Below are 24,275 nucleotides of genomic sequence, written 5' to 3'. Positions count from 1 at the left end.
TGTCAAATTATTTGCATTGCAAAGTCTGCTGCTTATTTTCAGTTATTATGCATGTTTTGCAAAATGGACGTGTTGAAAAGTACAGACATCTAAAGGAAATAATTTGTTTAATAATTGATCAGTGCGAGAGGAGGAGTCTTCTAGGTCCCAAACAAAATTTACAAATTGGAACATGGAACGTTAGAACCATGTGTGACTGCTCAAAGTCAAACCAAATTCTACGAGAAATGAAAGTTTACAAACTTGATATACTATGTCTCAGTGAATGTAGACTAAAAGATAGTGGTAAAATGCTGCTAGAAGATGGAACTACACTACTTTTCTCTGGAAATGCAGATCAATGCATTAGAGGTGTAGGAATTGCAATTAGAAAGCAATTTTCAAAATGCCTTCTAGAATGGAAACCCATCAATGACCGGCTAATCAAAGCCAGGTTTAATTCCAAATATGCCAAAACCACTATAATTCAATGTTATGCTCCAACCAACCAAGCAACAGATGATGATAAAGACAATTTCTATGAAATTCTCCAAAGAGAAATTGATCTTGTTCCAAGTCATGATGTCCTTATTGTACTTGGTGATATGAATGCCAAGGTTGGAAGCAATAATAGTGGAAGGGAGCAAGTGATGGGTAAACATGGTCTTGGAGTCATAAATGACAATGGAGAAAGGTTTTGTGAACTGTGCACTAATAATAATCTTGTTATTGGTGGTACAATTTTCCCTCACAAAAGGATTCACAAAGAAACCTGGACATCTCCAGATGGAATTACCAAAAACCAGATTGACCATTTTACCATCAACAAAAAATGGAGAAACTCTCTTCAAGATGTACGTGTCTACAGAGGTGCTGATGTCCACAGTGACCACTACCTCCTTGTAGGAACTCTCAAACTTAAATTGAGAAAGTCGGAAAATCCTGCTAATCCAACAAGGAGAAAGTACGATACAAATAAACTAAAGAATAATGACATTAAACAGCAATTCAAGTTAGAGCTGAGAAACCGCTTTCAAATTCTTGAGAATGAAGAAGAATCTCAAACAGAAGAAGATAATTCTGTTGAAGGAAAGTGGAACAATTTCAAATTAGCTTTTCAAAAAACATCTGAAAATGTTCTTGGTTTCAAAAAGAACAAATCTAAGCCATGGATTTCCAATGAGACATGGTCAAAGATTGATGAAAGAAAGAAAATTAAAACTAAGATGTTGGGAACAAATTCACCTGAGACAAAAGAAGAACTAAAAGCAGAATACAGTGAACAGGATAGAAAAGTCAAAAGGAGTGCCAGAAAAGATAAGCGTGATTACATTGAAGATCTTGCTGGTAAGGCAGAAACAGCTGCCATTCATGGTGATTCAAGAGAACTTTATAGAATTACCAAGCTCCTAGCTGGAAAGAAACCAGCATCTTCTAATACACTTAAAAATAAACAAGGTCAAATACTCACCACAGAACGTGAAAAAGCTGATAGATGGGTAGAGCATTTCAAAGAAGTTCTGAATAGACCTGAACCACTAACCATAGCTGATCCTGAAAGTGCAGACAATGACTTAGATATAAATGTTGATGCTCCAACAGATGCAGAAGTCAGAAGAGCTATTGAATCTTTAAAATCTAATAAATCACCAGGAATCGATCTTATTCAAGCTGAAATTTTAAAAGCAGACTTGGATACTTCCACCAAATACTTATCTGATCTATTTCGCGCTATTTGGATGGAAGAAACTATACCTGAAGATTGGTGCAAAGGTGTTATAACAAAGCTTCCTAAAAAAGGTGATTTAAGCAATTGTGACAACTGGAGAGGTATAACTCTTTTGTCCATTGCAAGCAAAGTTTTCTGTAAAATACTTTTATTTCGAATTGAAGATGAAATTGACTTATTACTAAGAGAAGAACAAGCTGGATTTAGAAAGTCAAGAGGTTGTATTGACCAAATTTTTGCTCTAAGAGATATTATAGAACAAGCTTCAGAATGGCAAAAACCTTTATTCATCAATTTTGTAGATTTCAAAAAGGCTTTTGACTCTATATGTAGAGTAGCCATTTGGAGAATTCTCAGAAACTATGGAATTCCTGCAAAAATTGTAAATTTGATAAAATTGTTCTACAACAAATTTGAGTGTTGTGTGGATCTCAATACACAATTATCTGATTGGTTTGAGGTGCAAACAGGAGTTCGACAAGGGTGTATTATCTCACCCATACTCTTTCTTATTGTTATTGACTGGGTAATGAGACAAACCAATGAAGGAAGCAACGGTCTTAGATGGCATGCAGCAAATGTTGATGACCTTGATTTTGCTGATGATCTTGCAATTCTTGCAGATTGCATAACTAATTTACAAAACAAAACCAGCAGACTATCAAATTTTGCTGAACAGACAGGTTTGATTATTAATGCTGACAAAACTAAAGCCATGTACATATCAAATGACAATGCTGTAGCACCTATTATTGTTGACAATAATACAATTGAAGTAGTTGAAGAATTTACATACCTGGGTAGTATTATAAACCCAAAGGAGGGCGCAGCAGCAGATATTAAATCAAGAATTAATAAAGCAAGTGCAACTTTTGCTATCTTAAAACCAGTTTGGAAATCCAATAAATACAGCGAGAGAACCAAAATTAGAATATACAATAGTAATGTTAAATCAATACTAATGTATGGTTCTGAATGTTGGAGAGAAAATGTACAAAATTTCAAGAAACTAGATGCATTTCATAATACATGTCTACGAAGAATATGTAGAATATATTGGCCTGAGAGAATATCTAATAAAAATTTACACAAAAGAACAAATAGTGAAGCAATGTCATTACAAATAAAGAAAAAACGTCTTTCTTGGCTTGGACATGTATTACGCATGAGCAATAGAAGGCTTACTAAACAAACCTTTAAATGGGTACCAGAAGGACAGAGGAAAAGGGGAAAGCCAAAAGGAACGTGGAGAAGGACTATAGAAGCTGATCTTCAAAAAGCTAACCTAACCTTGGATGAAGTAGAGACAGAGGCACAGAATAGAAATGGATGGAGAGCCCTTGTTGCAGCCTTATGTTCCCAGGTGGAATGAAGAGCTGGTACAGGTACAGGTACAATAATTGATCTATCCCTGTTTACTTTTCTTTCTTATTGTGAGGAAGTATTGTTTAAGTACACGGGTTAATCCAGGGGCTGTGATTCAGCAAATTGATTTTTTTTTGAAATTGCCATAAATTTGAATATTTTGTGGTTTGCTACTTGGCGGAAAACTTTTTTTGTTCTGCAACTAATGGGAAGTGGGAAAGAAGAAATTGTGTCATGGGGAAATTTTCACTTAGAATTGTTTGTGAAAATCATTGTCCATTGTCCGTGGAGCTAAACATTTAATTATATGATTCTTGTTAGCAGCGTAGCTACTCTACATAATTAGCGTATCGGTTAGAAAGGATTACTAAATAAATTACTTATAATTTTCTTGCACAACACAATTGCATAGACTTGCACACATATAATTCCTAACCCGCGACCGTGGCTCAACACGTAGCCTATCCGCTCGTCGCTAGGAAAGTGATAAGTTCGAATCTCAGCCTGAAACTGCGTCATAACTAAAGACGTTAAAAATTGTTCTTACTGCTGCTATTTACGGTACGCTACTTAAGTAGTTAGTGTATGGGGAATTCCTTTGCTCATAAACAGGCGCAACTCATTAATGTACATAGTAAGGAATTCTCAGTTAAAGGTAATGCAATGAAAGGGTTGGTTGTTTGTTTTTAAACCTAATATCCACCATGGGGCGTTAGAGTAAAATGATCCCATTACCGGTACCGTTACCTTTCCTTTTCTGCTGTAATTCTGATATACATGTCCTTGTGCTTGCAATGAATAAAGTTAAAAGGAAAGTTAACCGACACGGCTACTTTGTACATCACAGTGCGCTCCTTTATCATATCATATGTAAACATCAAAGATCTAAAGGGATAAGACAATGGCCGATAAATGTATGTAATTATTATAAATTCTCAGTAATGATTCACAAAATTACCCCTTCTGTAAATTACAGTTAGTGGTTGAAATAAACCAACCAATCAAAATTCAGTAAAAGTCTCCAAAGTTGTTGAGCCAACGAATAAGAAAATGTTATGATGAAACTTTGGGGACTAGTGTAATAAACAGCCAAATGTCCCCTCCCTCCCTGCATATGTATACAGTTTCATTACAGGGTGCCCACAAAGAATTAAAGTTGTTTAATTAACAAGAATGATAACGTTAAAATAATGCAAATCTAATTGAAATTATACAGAAAATACCTATACAGTTGGAGCCTTGGAGTTTGGACGAGATATAAATGATGGCTTAGAATAGAGTTGGCCTTGTTCCCTGGATGTATAAAAAGGCTATAAGTAAGTAAGCACTTTTTAATCCCTGAAAAATATAAAAATGTAGTTTATTATGCACACTGTACTAGATATGTATATACACAAGAAATATACGATGTTTAGAATAAAAACTGAAGACATAATATCATCATTATTCAGCTTAACTGTTTCAGATATCAATCGATATACATATCATTTCTTCGAAGTTGTACAAGATTTTCATGTATTTTTAGTGATGCTCGCAGCTGGCTAAAATAACGATCCACCCCCTTCACCCCATTCCCTCCCCGCCTTCTGACCATAAATGAGGTCCATATTACTAACCCAAATCATTTCTAGTCCTTACTGCTATTCTTAAATCTATGACTATTAAGTTGATACGATAACAGCACAAAAGGTTAAAACAATAACAGTAGTGAAACTTTGTCTAATACTTATCAAAAGCAAAGCATCCAAATATTCAAGAACCAAGAACGTAAGTATGTCCATTTATAGCCGGTAGGCTTAATGTCCACTAAAATATAAAATCTCGTCTAATTGAAGTTCATCTGAGCAAAAGCCTTTACCTTCCTGTTACTTAAATGGATAAATACTCTGTAAATAATGCCTAGGTTTAGTAATTTTTTTTACAAAAAATATAAATTAGCCAATCCTTAAAGTTTTTCTCTTAAAGTGGAATAGTCCTTTTCGTAACATCGCCCCATATGGGGCGATTCGTCGTATTTTTAAAATGGCTTTTATAGGTTATTTTAGGTTAGGTTGTATTAGGTTAGGTGATTGCCCCACAGGGTTAGGTAAATGGCCGCGTAGGGGTTAGAAATAGGAGAAAAATTACTGTGGAAAATACGAAGAATCGCCCCATAAGGTGCGATGTTACGAAAGGGACTATACCCAAAATAAGTAATAGATTTATTGGCGAAAAAAATCACTAAACCTTTCTCACGGATTTTATATTTTTAATATTCATATTTTGTTGAGTGACTGACATACTGACGGTCAAAGTAAATTACATACAGGATGCTCAGAACAATGGGAAATTTAATTTTGTTACTATTATCCACAAAATCTTTTAAAAAACGGACCAAAAACACCAAAGATATTAGGAAATCTGTGAAAAATAAAAAAGCTACCTTTCATCTTTGAACACCGTTTTCCTTTTCTGTTAATAATTCTGTTCTCTTTTGATTGTACTGAAAATACTCAAATTTATAAAATAAATGATCGAAAACGAATTTAAAAAAACGACAAGAATTTAAACTTTTAATTCCATACATTTTTCTCGTAGCAAAGCCTTTTCGTAAAATCTTCTATAAATCTCTTATAATATGATCTAACGCACAGGGAGGAAGGGGTCAACGGGCTGTTTATTACACTTGCCCTCAAGTTTTATAATAATATTGTCTCAACAACTTTGGGGACTTTTATTGAATATTGATTGATTGGGTCATTACGTTGAGTGCCAAACGTTTAACCACTGATTGTAATCTACAAATTGATAGTTTTGTGTATCATAATTGGATATACATTAATATATTTGATCCCTGTTTTGCAATTCTATTATGTAACAGAGGTCTGTTCGTAAACCTTATTATATATTTATACTAGTTACTATATATCTGATATATTTTCAATCTCACTGTAGCTGTAATCTTAATACCTACTGTTCTTTTAACACATAAAACGTAACTTATCGAATAGAAAACCTTTCGTAAATTTAGGTAAAATTTTATAAGAGAACTCTATAAGCCTTTTGTCTGACTGTTTCATGGTTTTTATATGCCATGATTGTTAATCTAGAGAACAAATTTTAAGTTAAGATTGCAACATTTTTTATAAGTATATTTATTCCCATTTATAAACCATGTAAAGGCTTTATCCCTCGATCCCATTAAATCTTTGTATCAGTATTACCCAGTAATCTTAATCAATTCGCTTAATAATACAAAGACATCAATCTCATCTACGTCAAAACTGGGGGTATGGAGTGTTTACCCACCTAAATAGTTTTAGAAATGTATTACATTACCCCCATCAAACCTTTTAAACCCCTCATTTTATCCCCATCAAAATAATATGCTTGGATATCCCTAATAAATCATCTTAATTTATGTTAAAGATTATATATTTCTATTCTTTAGAATTACTTAAATGTCGTCCTAAAATGTCAAGAATATGAAATTATTTTCATAAGTAGTTTAACACCTTTTTAAACAGTGCTTTAAATTAATGTTATGATGTGTTTCTTTTTTATGAATATTTTTGTGAAATTTTTATTTAAGTATCATATATTTTAAATCATATTCAAATTCATCAAATGCTTTGCTAAGTTTATTATGACTAAAATTTGTTTATAGCAAAATGGATGAAGAAGATATGTGGATATTATGACAGGGGAAAAACTTGTCATCAATTTAGGTTGCTAACATGAATAAAATTTATTGTAGATGGGGTAATTGTGGGGGGGGGGGAGGGTATCGTTATTTTAGCCTGCTACAAGTTTCACATAATAATCTGGTCTAAGATCCAAGAAATATAACTACATTTTAGGAAAAGAATCTAAAAGAAATATATTTTTATTGAACAATGTATGAGTTTTTTTTGTATAAAAAATAGATTTATTAGCAAAATATTGTAACACATATATCATTTTTTTCTCTATTTTTTTGTCTTCTTATTTAAAGATGCAAAAATACACGGATCATTAACTTGTGGCAAAACATTACATGCTCTGTATAAACTAATTTACTTTAACCTTAAAGCATTATGCTTATAGTATATTAAATGTTAAATAATTATTTATCGTATCATATTATAGATAGCTTCTCGTGGATAGAAAAAAGAAAAATGTAGGATTAATTCCAGTTTTGTTAGACCTGAGGGGCCAAAGCACAGGCTAGCGAAAATGGTATCAAAATTATGATTTTTATATTATCATTTGTAGAAAATTGTTTCTAATACAATACAATACATGTTTTTTCCTCAGTATAGCTCAGAACTGATTCTTAACCAGGATGTAAATCGATTTTTGTAACCATATGGTATGTTATTTTACTTGAAAATTCAGCATGAAGAACTTGACAAACTTACGAACATACGAACAACGATGGGTAAGGAGCAGCTTATATTGATAACGAAATTAATTCGGAAAAAAATCACAAAACCTTTACGTGTTTTTTAGCTGTCGTTGGGGGGCAACACATCGTAAAATTGACGACCTCTCCATTTGCCCCCCCCCAAATATTATTTTAGATTTTTTGCGCTTGTTGATACCTTATACCTAGGTAAGGAGAACCAAACCGGTGTACATTTTTGATTATATGCAGGGATCTGAAGGGAAAAGACAATGGCCGATAAATTGGTGTGTATCTTCTATGATGATACTCAAAATTACCCCTTCTATAGATTACAATTAGTGGTTAAAACGTTTGGACACTCAACTTGATATACCTACCAATGAAATTTGAACAAAAGTACCCAAAAGTGTAAAGCCGACGAATAAGAAAACTGTATTATAAAACTTTGGGGACTAGTGTAATAAACAGGCCATGTCCCCTTCCTTCCTGATAATATGTAAGTCCGAAGTACTAAGTTCCCCTATATATTCATTGCCGAGCAGCTTTCTTTACATCATTAGTTTTAAACTTACTTGTCACCAAATTCCTTTCACGCTAATAATGGATGTAAAATATAGATGGATATTATGACAGCTTGCTATCCCCCCCCCCTTTCATTTATTGGTCGGGCCAATTCATCCAGTAGGAGGAGAGGGGATGGGGTAATAGGACGGATGTGAGAGATCGTTATTTAGCCGGCTACATGGTTAACTGTATTAGAGAACATGAAAATCTGGTGTAAGATCCAAGTAATAATAAATCCATTACGCTAATAAGTTTTTACCAGTGCACATAAGAACAAGAACAAGAATGAAAACATCCATAAAAGCAAAGATCTGAAATGGAAGGACAAACAAACATTAACACTTGTAGAGAGTAACATTTGAAAAAGCAGAATATTAATGCGTAAGTCTTAACAAAATTGTAACTAAATTTGTTGCAAAACTGTTTAAATACATGATACTGTTTAAGGACATACTTACCTTTTTATGACTTGATTAAAGAGAGGCGTCGCTTATAACATTAAACGATGTTGTCCTAGGAATCAGTATTCTAGATATAAGATAAATAGAATAATTATATCACAAGAAAGAATGTTGGGAAAAAAGTAAAAATCAGCATGTTGTAAATGGAAGTGGGAACTTGTTGGTAACAATTATAGAGTTGCTAGTATGCTACGCTTTCTAAATTGCACCTAACTTATATAGGAATCATCATGCAAAGTATACGGGTGAAATGTATTTCCGATACTATAAAGCGTAGCATACATCCAAATATTTTCATTTTAAAATGTCTGTACGATATTGACCTACTTTAATTAGGAATTATTCTTATTTTAAAATATTTTATAAAATATTTTATTATATAGCAAGTAAACTTTATAAAAATATGCGATATCAGTAAAAATTCTGACATATTTTTAACATATTTTTGATATATTTCTTTATTTTAGAAGGTTTTTATTTTTTCATTTGTCATCATAGCTCTGGCCTATGTTTAAACAAAAATGTAGGGCTCGTCAGCTAGCGCTTGCTTGAATAAATATCTGATTTTTAAAGTTAATAAACGAAGGAAAGGGCTTGTTAAACTGATTCCCAAAGATTTATAAGCAGGTACCTTGCGCGTTGGCTCAAAACTGTATTGAATTTTGATTAGATTTTATCAAAAATAAGGGGGTAGTCGTTCAGTGGTGGATTCTTAAAGAAAGGTTGCCCCACTAATTGCTTAGTAGGGCAAAATTGCTTTCGTGATAAATCCACCAAAATCAAAAATCTACAATAAAAAAATAAACAAAATCATAGAAGGGTTATGAACATAAGATTTTATTTAATTTTTGTAGATTTTTATGTGATATTGGAGGATTTTTCGCGAAAACAATCGCTTAGTGTTGCAAATTTTTTTAAATAATCCACCTGAGTGCTCGGCAGGCACTTTGAGGGAAACATAAGTATTTCAAATTTGCATAAAACTTTTCCATAAAAAATGCTTATATAAGCAGCTTAAAAAATTTCCATAGTGACCTGCTTAAAGTTAAAAAAAAGAGGAATGTAAAAAAGTAAAAACTGTTGTTACACCCAATAAAAACAAACAGTGCTTGAATTTTAAAATGTCAAGCATTTTTACTCTATATACAGAGCACAGCAATGGAAAATAGAAGGGCAGAGAGAACGTAATGTACATTGGCAAATATTCTAAATCGGGCTCGGCATCCGCGCTTAAGCTAACTGTAAGCTTCGGGGAAAATCGACGGTTTTTGGAATCATTAGGTATAAGACAATCGAAATTGTGTAGAAAAAAAAGGAAAAAGTTTATTTACAGTTTGTTTGTCCAACCAAATCAATATTTGATAATAAACCCTCAAAGTTTTTAGGCCAAAGAAAAAGTTTGGGGGTCAGTGTTATTTGGAGCCCAATGTCTCAGTCCACCATTAACTTGTTCTAAAATAAGCTTGATATAGTCCAAATCTTTTCCTTACAATTACAGGTTTTTATTAGCATACAAGCGGCTGCAGAGCCTATAGTTAAAATATGTTAATGTGTTTAAGATATAGTAAAACGTATGATAACTTTCCCCTTATTGTTTACAGTATAATTTTAAAGACTTTTATGTCCTTTCTTTTTGAAATATTTATATTTGTATTAAGATTACTTAGGATAGTATTATTATACTTTATACATTTGTTTTTTTTTAGCCCCGAGAGGCGGAAAGCTGGGGCTAACAAAACTGATATTAATCTTTTATTTCAATATTAGCGGAAAATCGATGCTGTTCATGATTTTTCAGTATGACTGAGAACCGGTTCCAATCCAACGGATATTAATCGGTTTTGAAGCCATACTGGAAAATTTTTTTTTTAATTTTTAGTGTTTGGTTATGTTTTAAAATAATGTTTAGATTTAAAGAATTTTTATTACTTAGAAATGCTAAAGTCATGATTTAAATTGTCTCAGAAAGGTAATTTATCTGACACCATCTTTACCTCTTAATTTTAAAATTAAATTTTTAGCAGACTTTTATTAAACAATATTAGAAATGTACAAAGCAGTCTTGTGTTAAACTATGCAATGTTTTTGTAAAGCTAAATTGTGTTAATGATATATATGTTAATTTGACCCAAACAAAGCGTTTGTTTTAAAGTAAAACTAATTTTACATATTTTATAAGAAAAAAATCACATTAATTGAATTTAAAAACTTAATTTTGTAAAATATTATCAAAACAATATACTGAAATTTGTTTTCAGAAAACTGTTTATAGTGCCTATTAAAAATGACGCCATACAATACAAATGACTAATGCTAGGCCAATAAACAGACTAAATGTCCAAAGGAAGGCCAGTATACATTTTAATTAACTTATGGTAGGCCAGTATGACGTCATTTTAATAGGCACTATAAAAAGCTTCGATAAAATAATTGAAATCGTAGTAACAAATAAACAGGTCAAAAATCTATTTTTAAACCCCAATTCTAAATTCGAAATGGTAAAATAAAAGTGTTTTTACCTCAATGTTGTCAAATTTCTGAGAAAATATTTGCAGTACGCTTTTTACGGCGCTCAATTTTCTTTTCACACATTTTCCCTATTTCAAAATTCATCCTTTCAGACAGATCAAGGAAAAATATGTTGAGATTTCCGGGAATTTTTGTCTGTTTTCTGCTTGGATGATCCTGTACTTTTATTCTTTTCAAAGCAAGAGAAAAGAACGAGAAACATATTTTTGGGGGGTTTAAAATCCAAGCACCTTATAGTGCATATAAAAAATGACGTCATACAAACCAAATGACCTATGCTAGGTCTTCATATATTGTAATTGACCAATCGTAAAATGTATACTGACCTATCATTGGTCATTTGCATTGTATTACGTAATTTTTTTATAGGTACTATAAGCTGCTTCCCTGTACAGATAATACTAACACATTACACATAATTATATATCCCACAGATGACAAACTCTTTTATTGCTTGATCGTTGTATTAAAGTTTTGCTGTTATAAGTATTATTGATTTTGAATAACTCTTTCTTTTTATTATCCTCGACCTTTCTCTGTAAGTTCCAAATGTACTACTCTATTGCAGGGAGGTTGGGGACATTAGGTTGTTTATTACACTAGTCCCCAAAGTTTTATAAAAACGTTTTCTTATTTGTTTGCTCAACAACTTCGGAGACTTCAATGAATTTTGATTGGTTATTTTATTAAGTTAAGTGTCCAAACGTGTCAACCAATAATTGTAAACTACAGAAGGGGTACCTTTGTGTTTCATCATTGGGGATGTACATCAATTTATCGGCCATACTAGCTTATCCTTATAGATATTAACTCTATTGCCATTTTTGTTTTTTGTATACTGTATAGAAGTAGACATCTATAAACCATCTATAAGTATTTATACACTCTATTTACAGACATCTAATTTTTTACTACAATATTTCCATTATGCTTTACATTCATCATTTTTTACTAAAACATATTTTGTCAACAAATGTTCAAATTTCCCCCCTTTATGTTATTTAAGAATGCGTATAATGATTTGTTAAGAGAAGGTTTGCTCAGCGAATAAATAACTCAATATAAAAAGCTTAGTGGAATAGTCTCTTAACAAGAAACAAAATACTCCAAGCTAAGGGAAAAAATAAGATTGTCTTTAAGTAGAACTGCAAAAACAAGCTGACAAAAATTTTGGTTAATAAAGATCGGAGCTGGATCTTTAAATGTGTAGCCGTTGCCGTAGCCGTAGCCAGCTATCTTTAAATTATCATTATACATTAATACGGCTACGACTACGGCCATGACTACGGCCACGGTTACACATTTTAAGATGCAGCTCAGTATTATTATTTAGGTTAAAGCAACCTTTTTTGAATTGTTTTTATTTTTTTTAGATCTGTCTCTAATCATGAAAGTTGCAGTCTCTTATTTTGACGTCGTAGTGACAGACAAACAATCCCTTTTATTATATTAGCTGCATTACAATATGTGATTAGCTTATAACAAAATATTTTCCAAGTTGTAGAGATGTTGATGAGTTCTCTGGGTACAAATCTTTCAATAAAAATTCTCAGACAAATGACCGATTTTTCATTGCAGTTTTTAAATCAAGATCTTGCTTTGTTGCAAATAGGGCTTGGCATCCGCGACTAAGCAGCGCATAAACCTTAATTTTAAACCTGCTAGTGTGACAATAATTTTGTTCTCGAAAATATGGTTTGTCTGTTTAGGAACAGGTTAAGACATCCAGCTGAATTTTAAAGGGATAATATGACGTTTTTACTGTTGCTTACTCGCGGCCGATGCGCAGCTGCCGAGCTCTGGTTGCAGACTGCAGTGTGTACTTTAATGACATACGCAGACAAACTTCTTGGGTATCTTCCTAACCCGTGCTATACATAATTTTTAGTATGGTTAAAAACCGGCTCTAATCCAGTGGATATTAATCGGTTTTGAACCCATACTGGAAAAATTAATTCTTGACATTCCGTTAGAAAAATATGCTTTAGAATAAAACTATAAGTTATGGATATATAAATGCAAATACGCATATAATTGTCCTTGTTACATAAACGTATCGACTATGTACTGTGGATACTGAATACTGATAGGGTCAAGCTTTATTGGAAGGGAATTATTTGTGACTTTAAAACTCTCGTGTACCTGGCAAACAGCCAATACTTGTCAAACTATATAAGTCCTTACTAGCATTTAGTTCGGAAAAGTTCAGGTAAGGAAAAACAGCCAGTGTAGTGTACAAGTGTTTTATTCAAATTTAAGTGATTTTTAATAATTTTCAAACTAAAGTGTTTTAATTTTAATTACAATATATATTGGTAATTAAGGAAAGTAGTTTAATATAATTAATATTAATCCTATAAATATTTGACTATTTTATGCATAATGTAAAAGCACCGTCAATATATTTTTTAACATTTTAAGTTCACTTTCAAATATTCATACTTTGCGACCTTGACAGTTATTGATTCATTTGCTGTTTTAGCTCAACTAAAATTAGGGTGGATTTTTCGCGTGAAGAAAATCTTTTTAAAAAGATTTATATAAACATAGTATATTGTTTTTTTTTGTTCATTTGTTATTTGAAAATCATGCCGTAATTATCATCAATAACGGAACACATTTAAATGAATTGGCTCGCGAAAATATTTTTTTTCTTCAAAAAATAAAAAAATATATAATTATGTAGCTTTAAATGCAAACTTTTTAAATTGTACTGTCACCAATTTATAGATAATTTAATTTTTATAATTTAATAATTTGTTACAGGACAAAGTGTATCAGAAATCAACCATGAGACGTCATAAAAATGAGTAAGATGAGAAGAAAAGTGGGAAAGAAAACCTATAAAAAGAGATGGATAATTCCTCATTTTTATGATGTCACATGGCTGATTTTGAGCCAATATGTCCCACTACTAAGAATTTATAAATACATAAATTTCTTTTATTTTAGTAAAATTGAATTGCTGGAAAAATGTTAAAGTCGTCTTCGGTTGACCCTGGACGGCAGCGGGGTAGCTGGCAAACCATTCAGAGTGAAGAGAGAGGACTATTTTCATCTTGGTTACAGGTATTGTCACTTTTTTTTGGGTGGGGGGGGGGGGGGGGTGGTTTGTAGCTAGAAATTCCCTTTATATTTCTAGTTAGCAAGAACAATTTAAATCGTATGAGAAAACTAAAGATAATTATCAAATTTTTTAAAGAGTGTTACAAAAAATATTTATTGATTCAGCATAATTTTAAACTTGGAATACCTACATAGTTATGTCAAATTATTTTGAAATTTGGAAATCAAATATAAAAAGTGAGTTTTTAAAAACTCAAATTGAAATGAAAATAATAGCCTTCATTTTAAACTTTAAAGTAGTGTTTATTAAAATTAATGAACATTGTGACACTTCCTAGAAACTTTTTTGTTCTTACTTCTTAAATATTTTTTCTTCGTTTCTTTTCTTTACTCTACAAAACAAATTAGTCTTAGAGACCCAATTATTTTGACTTTGGCTGCAGAATAGTGAAGTATATTTTGATCAGCGGAAATTGCATGTGTGACGTCATAAAAAAACACGTCTAAATACATCTCTTTTTTAGGGATTTCCTTTCCCACTTCTCCTCACCTCTCATCCTTCCGTATTAGACCTACGTATATGATGTCACACATGACACTTTCCACTGCATCAATCTATTTCAGTTATTAAATTAACTAATATAAGTAAGCAGCTGTAATTTTTAAAAAAAATTTACGGTCTTGGTTGCAACTGCTAAGCTTTATAATTGAATATTATTAGACTCCAAAATATCAGGGAGAGAGGGAACAATGAGTTGTTTATTACACTAGTCCTGCAAAGTTTTATAATAACGTTTTCTTATTCGATGGCTTTTTTTTGACTTTGGGGTTTTAAACGTTTCAATCACTAATTTTAATCTACAGAAGGGGTAATTTCGTGTCAATCATTGGAGATCAATTTTTCGGCCATTCTCTTATCCCTTTAGATCCCTGCTAAAATCTACATTTTAAATGTTATTGGAAAGTAATTAAAGCATAGAAAGCACCAGCAACATAAATATCATTTCTTGACATTAATGAACATCTCAGCAGTAAGCTTTCTATTTCTCACTCGTTTTCCTCAATTTATGCAAGAAGATGTTTCCCTCAAAAAAAGAAATTTTTGCATTTCCGCATTTTTTAATAAATGGATGTAGAATATACGTGGATATTATGACAGGGGAAAAATTGTCGCCAGTTTAGGTTTCTAACATGGACATCATTTATGGGTCTGATCGTTCATCCAGCGGAAAAGGCTAATCGTTTTTTTAGCCAGCTACAAGTTCCACTTTATTGGAGTAAATGATAAGCTGATGTAAGATCCAAGTAATAATAAATCTACTAAAGAAAATTTAATTATAATTTTGTCAAATGCGTTGAAAATGTCAAACTGCATTATAAAATACAAAAATCTTTTAGGCTAAAACAAAATATAAGAATGTGAACTTTTAGATTTATTTTCCATAAATAATGATAGTGTCAAAATAAGTTCATATTGAGAATTATTGAGATGTACATTGAAATTTTGTTTGTTTAGATGCTCTTTATAGTGCCTATAAACAAATGACGTCATACAATACAAATTATCAATAATAGTCCAATAGACAGACTAAATTAACAATGACAGCCCAGTATAAACTTTGATTGACCAATAGTAGGCCAGTATGGCATCATTTTTATAGTCACTATAAAAAGCTTCATTTGTTTAGGAAGTTGCCAAAGCGAACCCAACCGCCATAGAAGATCTAAAACAATTTGACTCGGACGAACAGAGAATCCTATTTTGCTCCAGCCTTGAGAAGGTCAACTGTTTCGTTGTTCAGCCAATCTTCATGAAAAAAGATGTGGAGGCCGCCAAGAAAATGAAGGACGAAGGAAACAGTTCTTTCCAGAAGAAATGGTACAAGCAGGCACATGCCATCTACAGCATCAGCATAGTAAAATCACCTGGAAACAGCGACACCTATGCCTACTCCATAGCCAACCGGTCAGCTTGTAATTATTACTTGGGTGAGGCAAAGAATTGTATTGCTGACATAAACATTGCTTTAAAGTCCGGATATCCCCCACAACTTCATTATAAATTGTTTGAAAGGTTGGCAAAAACATATGTGTTGCTAAAAGACAAACCCAATGCATTAAAGGCTGTCAGGCAGGCCAAGGATTCGCTTGAGAAGCAGCGCAGTAAATTTGAGAAAGACAAATACAAGTCAGCAATGGAGAAATTAGTCAAACTTGGAATTGTGATAAATAATAATGATGAGGTTATCCAGGAAACGATAGAATTAGCAGAGGAAGACCCAGAACCAACAACTCCAAAACTTGCCAATAAATCACACAAGAAAATTACAGAATTTAGCAACCTAATTAAAGTAGATCACAATGAGAATGTTGGTCGTCATGTACGGGCAGATAAACCTATCAAGGCTGGTGACACCCTAGTTGTGGAGGAGCCTATGGACGCCATCTTGTATCCTAACAGATATGGAACCAATTGTAATTATTGCTTCAGTAAGTTGAAGAATGTGTTGCCGTGTCCCAATTGCGCTGGTGTTGGATTCTGCAGCGCTGAATGTCGTGATATTGCTGTAGAATCTTATCATAAGTAAGTGGATAATATACTAATTTAAGACCGTAATTGAATTTAATAACAAGGATGGCAACATCCATAAAAGCGATGCTCTGAAATAAAAGGAAAAACATTAACAGTTATAGAGTGTCAGAACTAAATAAGCAGAATAATACTGCATAAGCCTAGACAAACTTATAAGTAAATGTGTTGCTAAACTACTTAATTACATTATACTGTGTAACGACATACTTACATATTAGGACTTGATTATAGAGATACATCGCTTATACCAGTGTACCTCGTTGCAATAGGAATCAGTATTATAAAAATCTGATGAATAGGATATTTTTAACACATAAAAATTTGTTGTCAAAAACTATAAAATAAGCATGTTCTAAATGGACGTACGGACAATCTGGTATCTAATATAGAGTTGCTACGTTTTCTAAGTCGTACCTAACTGTTACAGGAATCAAAATGCTAAGTTTAAAATCGATAGGACAATTCTAACATGTTTAGGAAGGACAAACGGACCGACCCTAATTAAAGAAAAGCTTCGCTTTGTAACAATTATATTCTTTAGTAAAATTAAACATTTTTAAATATTCACAATGCAAGCATTGCCTAATTTAATTTTTTTTCACCCTAAATTTTTTTGTGGTTATTATCTAATGCTATGATAAACATTATCTTTAGCATAAAATCTAATAATTTTTCTTTTAATAGGTATGAGTGCAAATTTGAGAGTTTATTTAATGGTCTTGGATGTTCAGCCCTTGACCGGTTAGCCCTCAGAATCATCACATCCAAATCTTTAGAATTCTTTAAGAAACAACGCCACAACCTGCACGTGGATAACGTTTCCAGCGAGTTTAAGTCCACGTACCAGTCAGTCTTCTGCCTGGCCGGCCTGGACGAGCATCGCTGGCCAGAGGATATATTTGGCCGCTGCATGATGGCTGTGTGCCTGCTGAAGGTGCTGAAGGCGGCTGGCTACTTTTCCGACAGTACTCCGGATGTTTACACAGATGATGAAGTTTTTATTGGGTCTCTGCTGTATCGCCATTTAAATGTGCTGCAGTTTAATGCTCATGAAGTGTATGAGTTGTTGCGAGGGGATAAGACAAAGATAAAGCCGTGTAAGAATAATTTGATAGCCCTGGCTGTGTATCCCAAGTCTTCATACTTCAACCATTCTTGTAATCCATCAATTGCCAGGTAAAAAATTGTAAAAATCCTTATAATGAAGTAAAAGGGTCTCTGTCTGTGTGTGTGTATGTATCAAAGGATCTGGCTAATCACAAAACTGATATAGTTCTCCTTTATAGAGTAGCTTCTCATAGGTCCTGGGAAGGTATTTGGGGGTACCACGACCTTCCATAGAATAATCAATTCTAGAAATGACCTGCCCCTCAAAAAAATCTTTACTGTAGCTTTAAAACTACAATTAAAAGTGGGAGAGTCGACTTCCCCCCTCAACCTCAAGGGCCCCTAGAGGCATCTAGGTGCGTAGCCGCTTATATATATAAAAAGATACAAATTCTCTCTCGAAAAAAATATGGGGGAAGGGGCCAATTATTGTTGCAAAAGCAATTTAAGGTATAAAACCTTCCTCCCTTAAATAGGAAAATAATATAATCACAATAAATTAAAATGCTTCGCTTCTATAGAGACATATTCGTACTTGGTGTACTTTAAAAGTGAAACTGTCAATTTGTGAAAAATAACAAGTAACCTCAAATACATTAGCTTAAACTAACTCTTTCCAATATTCTAATGTCTTTATTTAAGGTTTTGTTTTATGTAGTTTTATACCATTTTAATCACCATCTAAATTGTCATTATTGAAGGGCGATGTTTTTAAATTTTTAAAAAAATTTGTCGATTTCTCTAGGGAGGATGGTGGTACCCTCCCCCAAAAAAGTTATAAACCTTCCCGTGACCTATGAGAAATGTCGTGAGAAAAGCTACTTGACACTTTACCTATAATAATCCTCTAAATAAAATCTGATGTTAACAAATGATGAAACAAATATCATTCAAAAGATTTTAAAATGCTAAAGCTTGAAATTTATGACCACAATTGAAATTCCTTTGAAATTTGAATAGGCAATTTTAGAGAAGATTTTTCCTTTTTTTGCACTCTGTCTTAGGTTATGCGATATATTAACTTGTTACAACATTTTTACACTCCAATGTCTTTCTTTAAAGGAAGCCTGCAAGAAATACACCGCTCTTACTGCTAAAAGACTGCCAAATGCCTATAACTTTTTTGTTATTGAAGCTGAATGCTTCAAATTTTGAGTATTGGGTCTTTAGCAGTTAAAGAACAAGAACAAAATCGAAGCTAAATAAATAAGACTGACAAACTGACTTTTAACATCTACGAAAGAAATACATAATAATTTGGGGTATACAGAGAGAGAGAGAGGGTACACATAGCTGTTTATTACACTAGTACCCAAAGTTTTAAAATTACGTTTTCTAATTCGTTGACTTAACAACATTGGGGACTTTTAGTGAATTTTGATTGGTTGGTTCATTAAATTAAGTGTTCAAACGTTTCAACCACTAATTTTAATCTACAGAAAGGGTATTTTTTTGTATCATCATTGGGGATGTACATCAAATTATCGGCCATTGTCTTATCACTTTAGATCCCTGTGGGTATAAGCCTACTTATCGTCTATCTTTTACCCTATTAACATGTCACCAATGAATGTCCAATATTGAATTCCTGGTTTATTCACTGATAAAACTGTTATGATAGTTATATCAGTTGCAAATACAGGTAGATAAAAATGGAATGAAATAAAATGAAATAGCCTAAAACATGCCATCTTCATCATATTTTATACCTACATTCATAAAACAGTATGATCTAGAAATGATTTGCGTATTTTTCATAAAAAAATATGGTAGTCGGAGGACAACTGTATAATGTAAAAAATTGCCAATATATCTAAAAATCGTTATTATTAAAAAAATGAACTGGGCAAAGTTTGAAAAGTTTATAACGTATATATTTATTATATTCTGTTTATAGTTTTATTATTAACAATATTTTTGTTTTAATTAAAGGAAGGTTTCGTGATTTTTTAATATACAGTTCTTTCATTGGATGTATTATTACTTGGATCTTACACCAGATTATAATATACTCTAATAAAGTGAATTTTGTAGCAATAAATATCACCCCCCCCCCCCCCAACCCCCTTATTTACCCCATACCCTCCCCTCCTACTGAATGAACGAACTGACCAATAAGAGATGTTCATTATAGTATCCTAAATTGACGACAATTTTTCCCCTATCATAATATCCATGTATATTCTACATCCATTATTACAGATATTTCATTTTTTACATTTCCATTTTAAATAGACTAAATTGTGCTGTTAAATAAAAGTAAAACAGACCTAGAAAATCTGTTTACTGTGGCAACCCATTTAAAATGTTTTTAGTGTCAATTATGCATTCAATTGCCAGGCGCAGAAATATTGACACTTTTAAGTCAAGGGCTCGGCAGCCGCATATTTTATTTACTCTGTTGCAGAATATTGACTATTGGAGTCTGAAGCTTAAGATTTAAATCAATGCTGAAATAATTAAGTTCTCCTTTTAAGGGAAGCTTCACAAAGTTCCTGGGATAGTTTAAAATATTTCATTTTTAGATTTAATATTTTGAATAGTGTTACGCTATTTTTTAGATTTAGTAATGGGATAGGTTTAAGACTTAAAAAAAACTCCTAAAAATGAAAAAAAACATCCATCTTCACTGTGTCTGCTGATTTTTGTCTTTCAATGGGCCGAAGATCTTTAATTAGTTGCTTTCAAGTGTTTTGAGTCATTTTATGCGGCCTTCCAATGCGGGAACTGCGGCATGTACATGTGGCTCCAGGTGTTTTACAATTGCGGGTGAAGAAGAACCCAAGTAAAGACATTTGTTATTTACAGTGAATAGAAAATCTGAATAGATATTGTATTTCTAGATAAGGGATAGTTCTTTTAGGGAATAAGTTTTGGACCAAGAAAGGCACTAATGCATATAAACTAAAGGCTTTATAACTTTTTGTTGTTATTCTTCTTTATTCTTTCAAAATTAATTTAAAAGTCAATAAATTTATTGGGAATGTAGAATTTAATTTTAATTTAAAATTCTAATTTAAGAAATAAATAGAAGAAATTCTTGATTTTTTTTCTCCCGTTTTATGTTTCGTTAAATAAGTTCTTAAATTGGAAAAATATAAATTTTGCATACAAGTTTTAAAAAGGAGCTTCTAAAAAAATAAGAATTAAGCTTTCTTAATCTAAGAAATTTTTTTCTGGAATTTTATGTCCTTTTACATGTACATTTTATATTTCTTCCATCAAGAGAAAATTGAGTTCTTCTATTCAGAAAGATCACCTCGTAGCATATAATAGTTCATAAAAGTCAAATAATTTAAAATTTGAAAATTTAAAGCAGCAATTTGCATTTTATTGCTTTGCAACTTGTGTTTTGTCCTAATATGAAAATATTGTTGTTGTTTTATGTAAAGAAGTTGTATCAACTTTTTTTTTATAGCTAGCCGGTTCTTTTAGTAAGTAGTAGATGTAAAATTTTTCATAGAATTCAGATATGCAATCGGTTTTTTTGTAGACCTCTTATTTTTTAAGTAATTTAAGTTTTTTAAAAAAATAATTAAGTCGGTTTTAAGGTACTAAAACGCAACAAAATAAAAGAAGAAAATGGCCAGTAAGAACAAAAATAGTAAGATCTTTAATTTGACACCTTACTTTTAAAATTCTGTTGAGTAATTATTGAAAAAATCTATTTTTTTAACCTCGGTATAATAAAAACTTTAGACCTAAATATTTTCTCAAACAGACATAAAAAACATGGGTTCATATATACCTTCAGAATCAGAAAAATATTACGAATCCATTGTAAGCAAAATTGAAAAAAATTAAAAAATTAAAAAATTAAAGAAATGGCCAATTATTTTTTTTGTTCAGACAACACTATTGTCTTCCCTTTTTTACCCCCTCTTTACCCCCTCTTTACCCCCTTCCCATTTTTATACTCAATTGAAGAATTAAGACGTTGCCTGTACAATATAATATGATATTTTCATATAATTCCTTTTATTGTAGTTTATATACTATATTGTAAACTTTTTTTTTCAATTTTGCTTACAATGGATTCGTAATATTTTTCTGATTCTGAAGGTATATATGAACCCATATTTTTTTATTTGTGAAATAATAAAATTAAGTTCAAAGTTTTTATTCTCGTGGGTTAAAAAAAATCGATTTTTTCAATAATTACCTGACAGAATTGAAAAAGTAAGGTGTCAAATTAAAGATCTTACTATTTTTGTTCATAATGACCATTTTCTTTCTTTTTTTTGTTGCATTTTAGTACCTTAAAATCGACTTAATTTTTTTTTTTTAAACTTAAATTACTTAAAAAATAAGAGGTCTACAAAAAAACCGATTGCATATCTGAATTCTATGAAAAATTTTACATCTACTACTTACTAAAAGAACCGGCTAGCTATAAAAAAAATAGTTGATACACCTTCTTTTGGCCAAATTGATTTGCATTTTGGCTGGCGCGTGTGTTTAGCTCAGTTTTACTGTTAAAACTTTTAAATTTCATTTAATGTATGCAAGATACATAAAGATACAAAAATTATATTTTTACTTTTTCTTTTAGTAGCGAAGATTTTTTATGATTCCATTATTATTTTGCTTCAAAACTGGGCTTTTACGATATAACCCTAAATAAAAGAACTTGTTTAGATAATTTCATTTGAACAGTAAAAAAAACGGGGTCTAAATGCTTGTATATTTTTTTAGTTGAGTGCGTAAAGTTTAGTTCAGTTGCGTGCACATATTTTAAAAGGGGGTATTCGTCTTTAGGGTTGGGGGAGGCAGTTGTATTTTAAATGAGTGTGACACCACCCTGCATTAGATTTAAAAGTATAGTATCTTAGAAATCTCTTTGGACAAGAAGGCCCCTTAAGACTAAAATAGAAGATTTTTCTCTGTCTTGACATCATGTAACAAATTTGAATATTTTAGGTATAATATTGGCAGAAAAATGATCTGCAAAGCCCTACATCCACTTGAGAAAGGAGAAGAAGTTACAGACAACTACGGACAAGTATTCTACTTCAAGAGTAAGCCTGACCGCCAGAAGGAGCTGGACGCCAGGTATTGGTTTACCTGTGGCTGCCAGCCATGCCAGCAGGACTGGAATCTGCTGGGACAGAATGACAAGCCAAAATGGAAAGGAAAAGCAGATAATGGACAGCTGGATTTTCTTGAATCATTATTTAAGGTTGGTATTTTGTTGGTATTTTTTAAGCAGCTTTATAGTACCTATGAGAAAAAGGACGCCATGCAATACAAATGACCAATGATAGGCCAGTATACCTTTATATTATCCAATGATGAAATGTATACTGGCCTATCATTGGTATTTTGTATTGCATAACGTTATTTTTTATAGGCACTATAAGCTGCTTCGTATTTTTTCAACAAATTTGCAAATTATTATGAATTTCTTATATTTAGCTATTGATCCATGTTCTTTATTTTCAATCATCATCTGTCTGTTTTTTTTTTTTTTAAATACAATAGTTCATCTTTAATATCTTTTTTTTTTTTTGTTGGTTTAGTGAAGTTTTATAAGATAGCAGCTGCGCCCCTAGCATTTAGGGACTCTATAATTATATTCGAAGAAATATGGGAAGACAGAAAATAGTCTAAAACTATACCTAGATTTTTTATAAAAAAATAAAATAGCATTAAACCATTCCAGGACCTACATATAAGAAGGTTCACTGTAAAGGAGGACCATTTCGGTTCATGATCCTTTGTTACAGACAAAAAAAGCTTACTACATTATTTAACAGGATATTATTCTAGGTTGGTGCAGACTTTATGGAGAACGGGGACCAGGTGCAGGCCAAGGAGAACCTCGTGGAGGCCGTCAACGGGATGTACGAGCTCGTTGAGCCCAGCTATGACCCTCTGATCCGTGCCGTGGACAAGCTGAGGTCCTGCTACAATGCCGAGGGAACTGTCGTATTCTCCAACTCTGTGCGCATTACCAACCCAGCGGAGAAGCGACCGATTGATGACAGCCAGTTTTCATTTTGAATAGGACATTGGGATTTGCGAGTGTTAAATAAGATTTTCCTTGGATCAGGAGCACGAAACCATGTCTTACAAAGTGGAAGCTGACACTCATAATTGTAAACATGATTCATGTTTTTATCTTTATTTCTTATATTTAAAATTCATTTTGAATAATCATATTACCAATTCATTTGTAAAAATCATTTTAATAATGATTTAATTTTTTATTATGAAAACTATTTTAATTTGTTTATAATTTTATATGTATTTCTTTTCTGTTTTCTCTAAAATAAAACTCTATTTATAAGCTTATTTTTGTGTTTGTATTTTTAACAATTTTTAAAATATGTGCTACTCTATACAGTGTCGTTGTCCGTTCGTCAACCAATCAAAGTATTGCGGAGAAAATGTAAGTTATTAAAACTCTGATCAGCTCCTAACTTCGCAGGGATCTTAAGGGAAAGACAATGGACGATAAATTGATGTACTCCAAATATTATGATAAACAAATTTACTCTTTCTGTTGATTGAAAT

The 24,275-nt window shown here is 32.0% G+C and overlaps 1 protein-coding gene across 1 annotated transcript; it reads left to right on the top strand.

Annotated features, from left to right (window-relative positions):
• The first annotated feature begins 13,178 nt into the window (after positions 1–13,178).
• Positions 13,179–24,053, top strand: LOC145316483 (protein-lysine N-methyltransferase SMYD4-like). The gene is made up of 6 exons (XM_080157027.1): positions 13,179–13,202; positions 13,946–14,062; positions 15,748–16,643; positions 17,337–17,828; positions 22,680–22,938; positions 23,529–24,053. The coding sequence occupies exons 2-6, from the start codon at positions 13,967–13,969 to the stop codon at positions 23,760–23,762; spliced, it is 1,977 nt and encodes a 658-aa protein (XP_080013153.1). The 5' UTR covers positions 13,179–13,202; positions 13,946–13,966; the 3' UTR covers positions 23,763–24,053.
• Positions 24,054–24,275: the final 222 nt, after the last annotated feature.

This window comes from Acartia tonsa, chromosome 4 (genome assembly GCF_053477335.1).
Source record: "Acartia tonsa isolate MP-2025a chromosome 4, ASM5347733v1, whole genome shotgun sequence".
NCBI lineage: Eukaryota > Metazoa > Arthropoda > Copepoda > Calanoida > Acartiidae > Acartia > Acartia tonsa.
The sequence above is the reverse complement of the archived record's forward strand: the minus strand, read 5'-3'. Positions and strand labels throughout refer to the sequence as shown.

Bases quoted from the DNA above. Each gene is read 5' to 3' on its own strand.
- LOC145316483 (XM_080157027.1), top strand. From the start codon at position 13,967: ATGTTAAAGTCGTCTTCGGTTGACCCTGGACGGCAGCGGGGTAGCTGG. The intron at 14,063-15,747 runs GTATTGTCACTT...TCATTTGTTTAG, and splicing joins TATTTTCATCTTGGTTACAG to GAAGTTGCCAAAGCGAACCC. The intron at 22,939-23,528 runs GTTGGTATTTTG...ATATTATTCTAG, and splicing joins TTCTTGAATCATTATTTAAG to GTTGGTGCAGACTTTATGGA.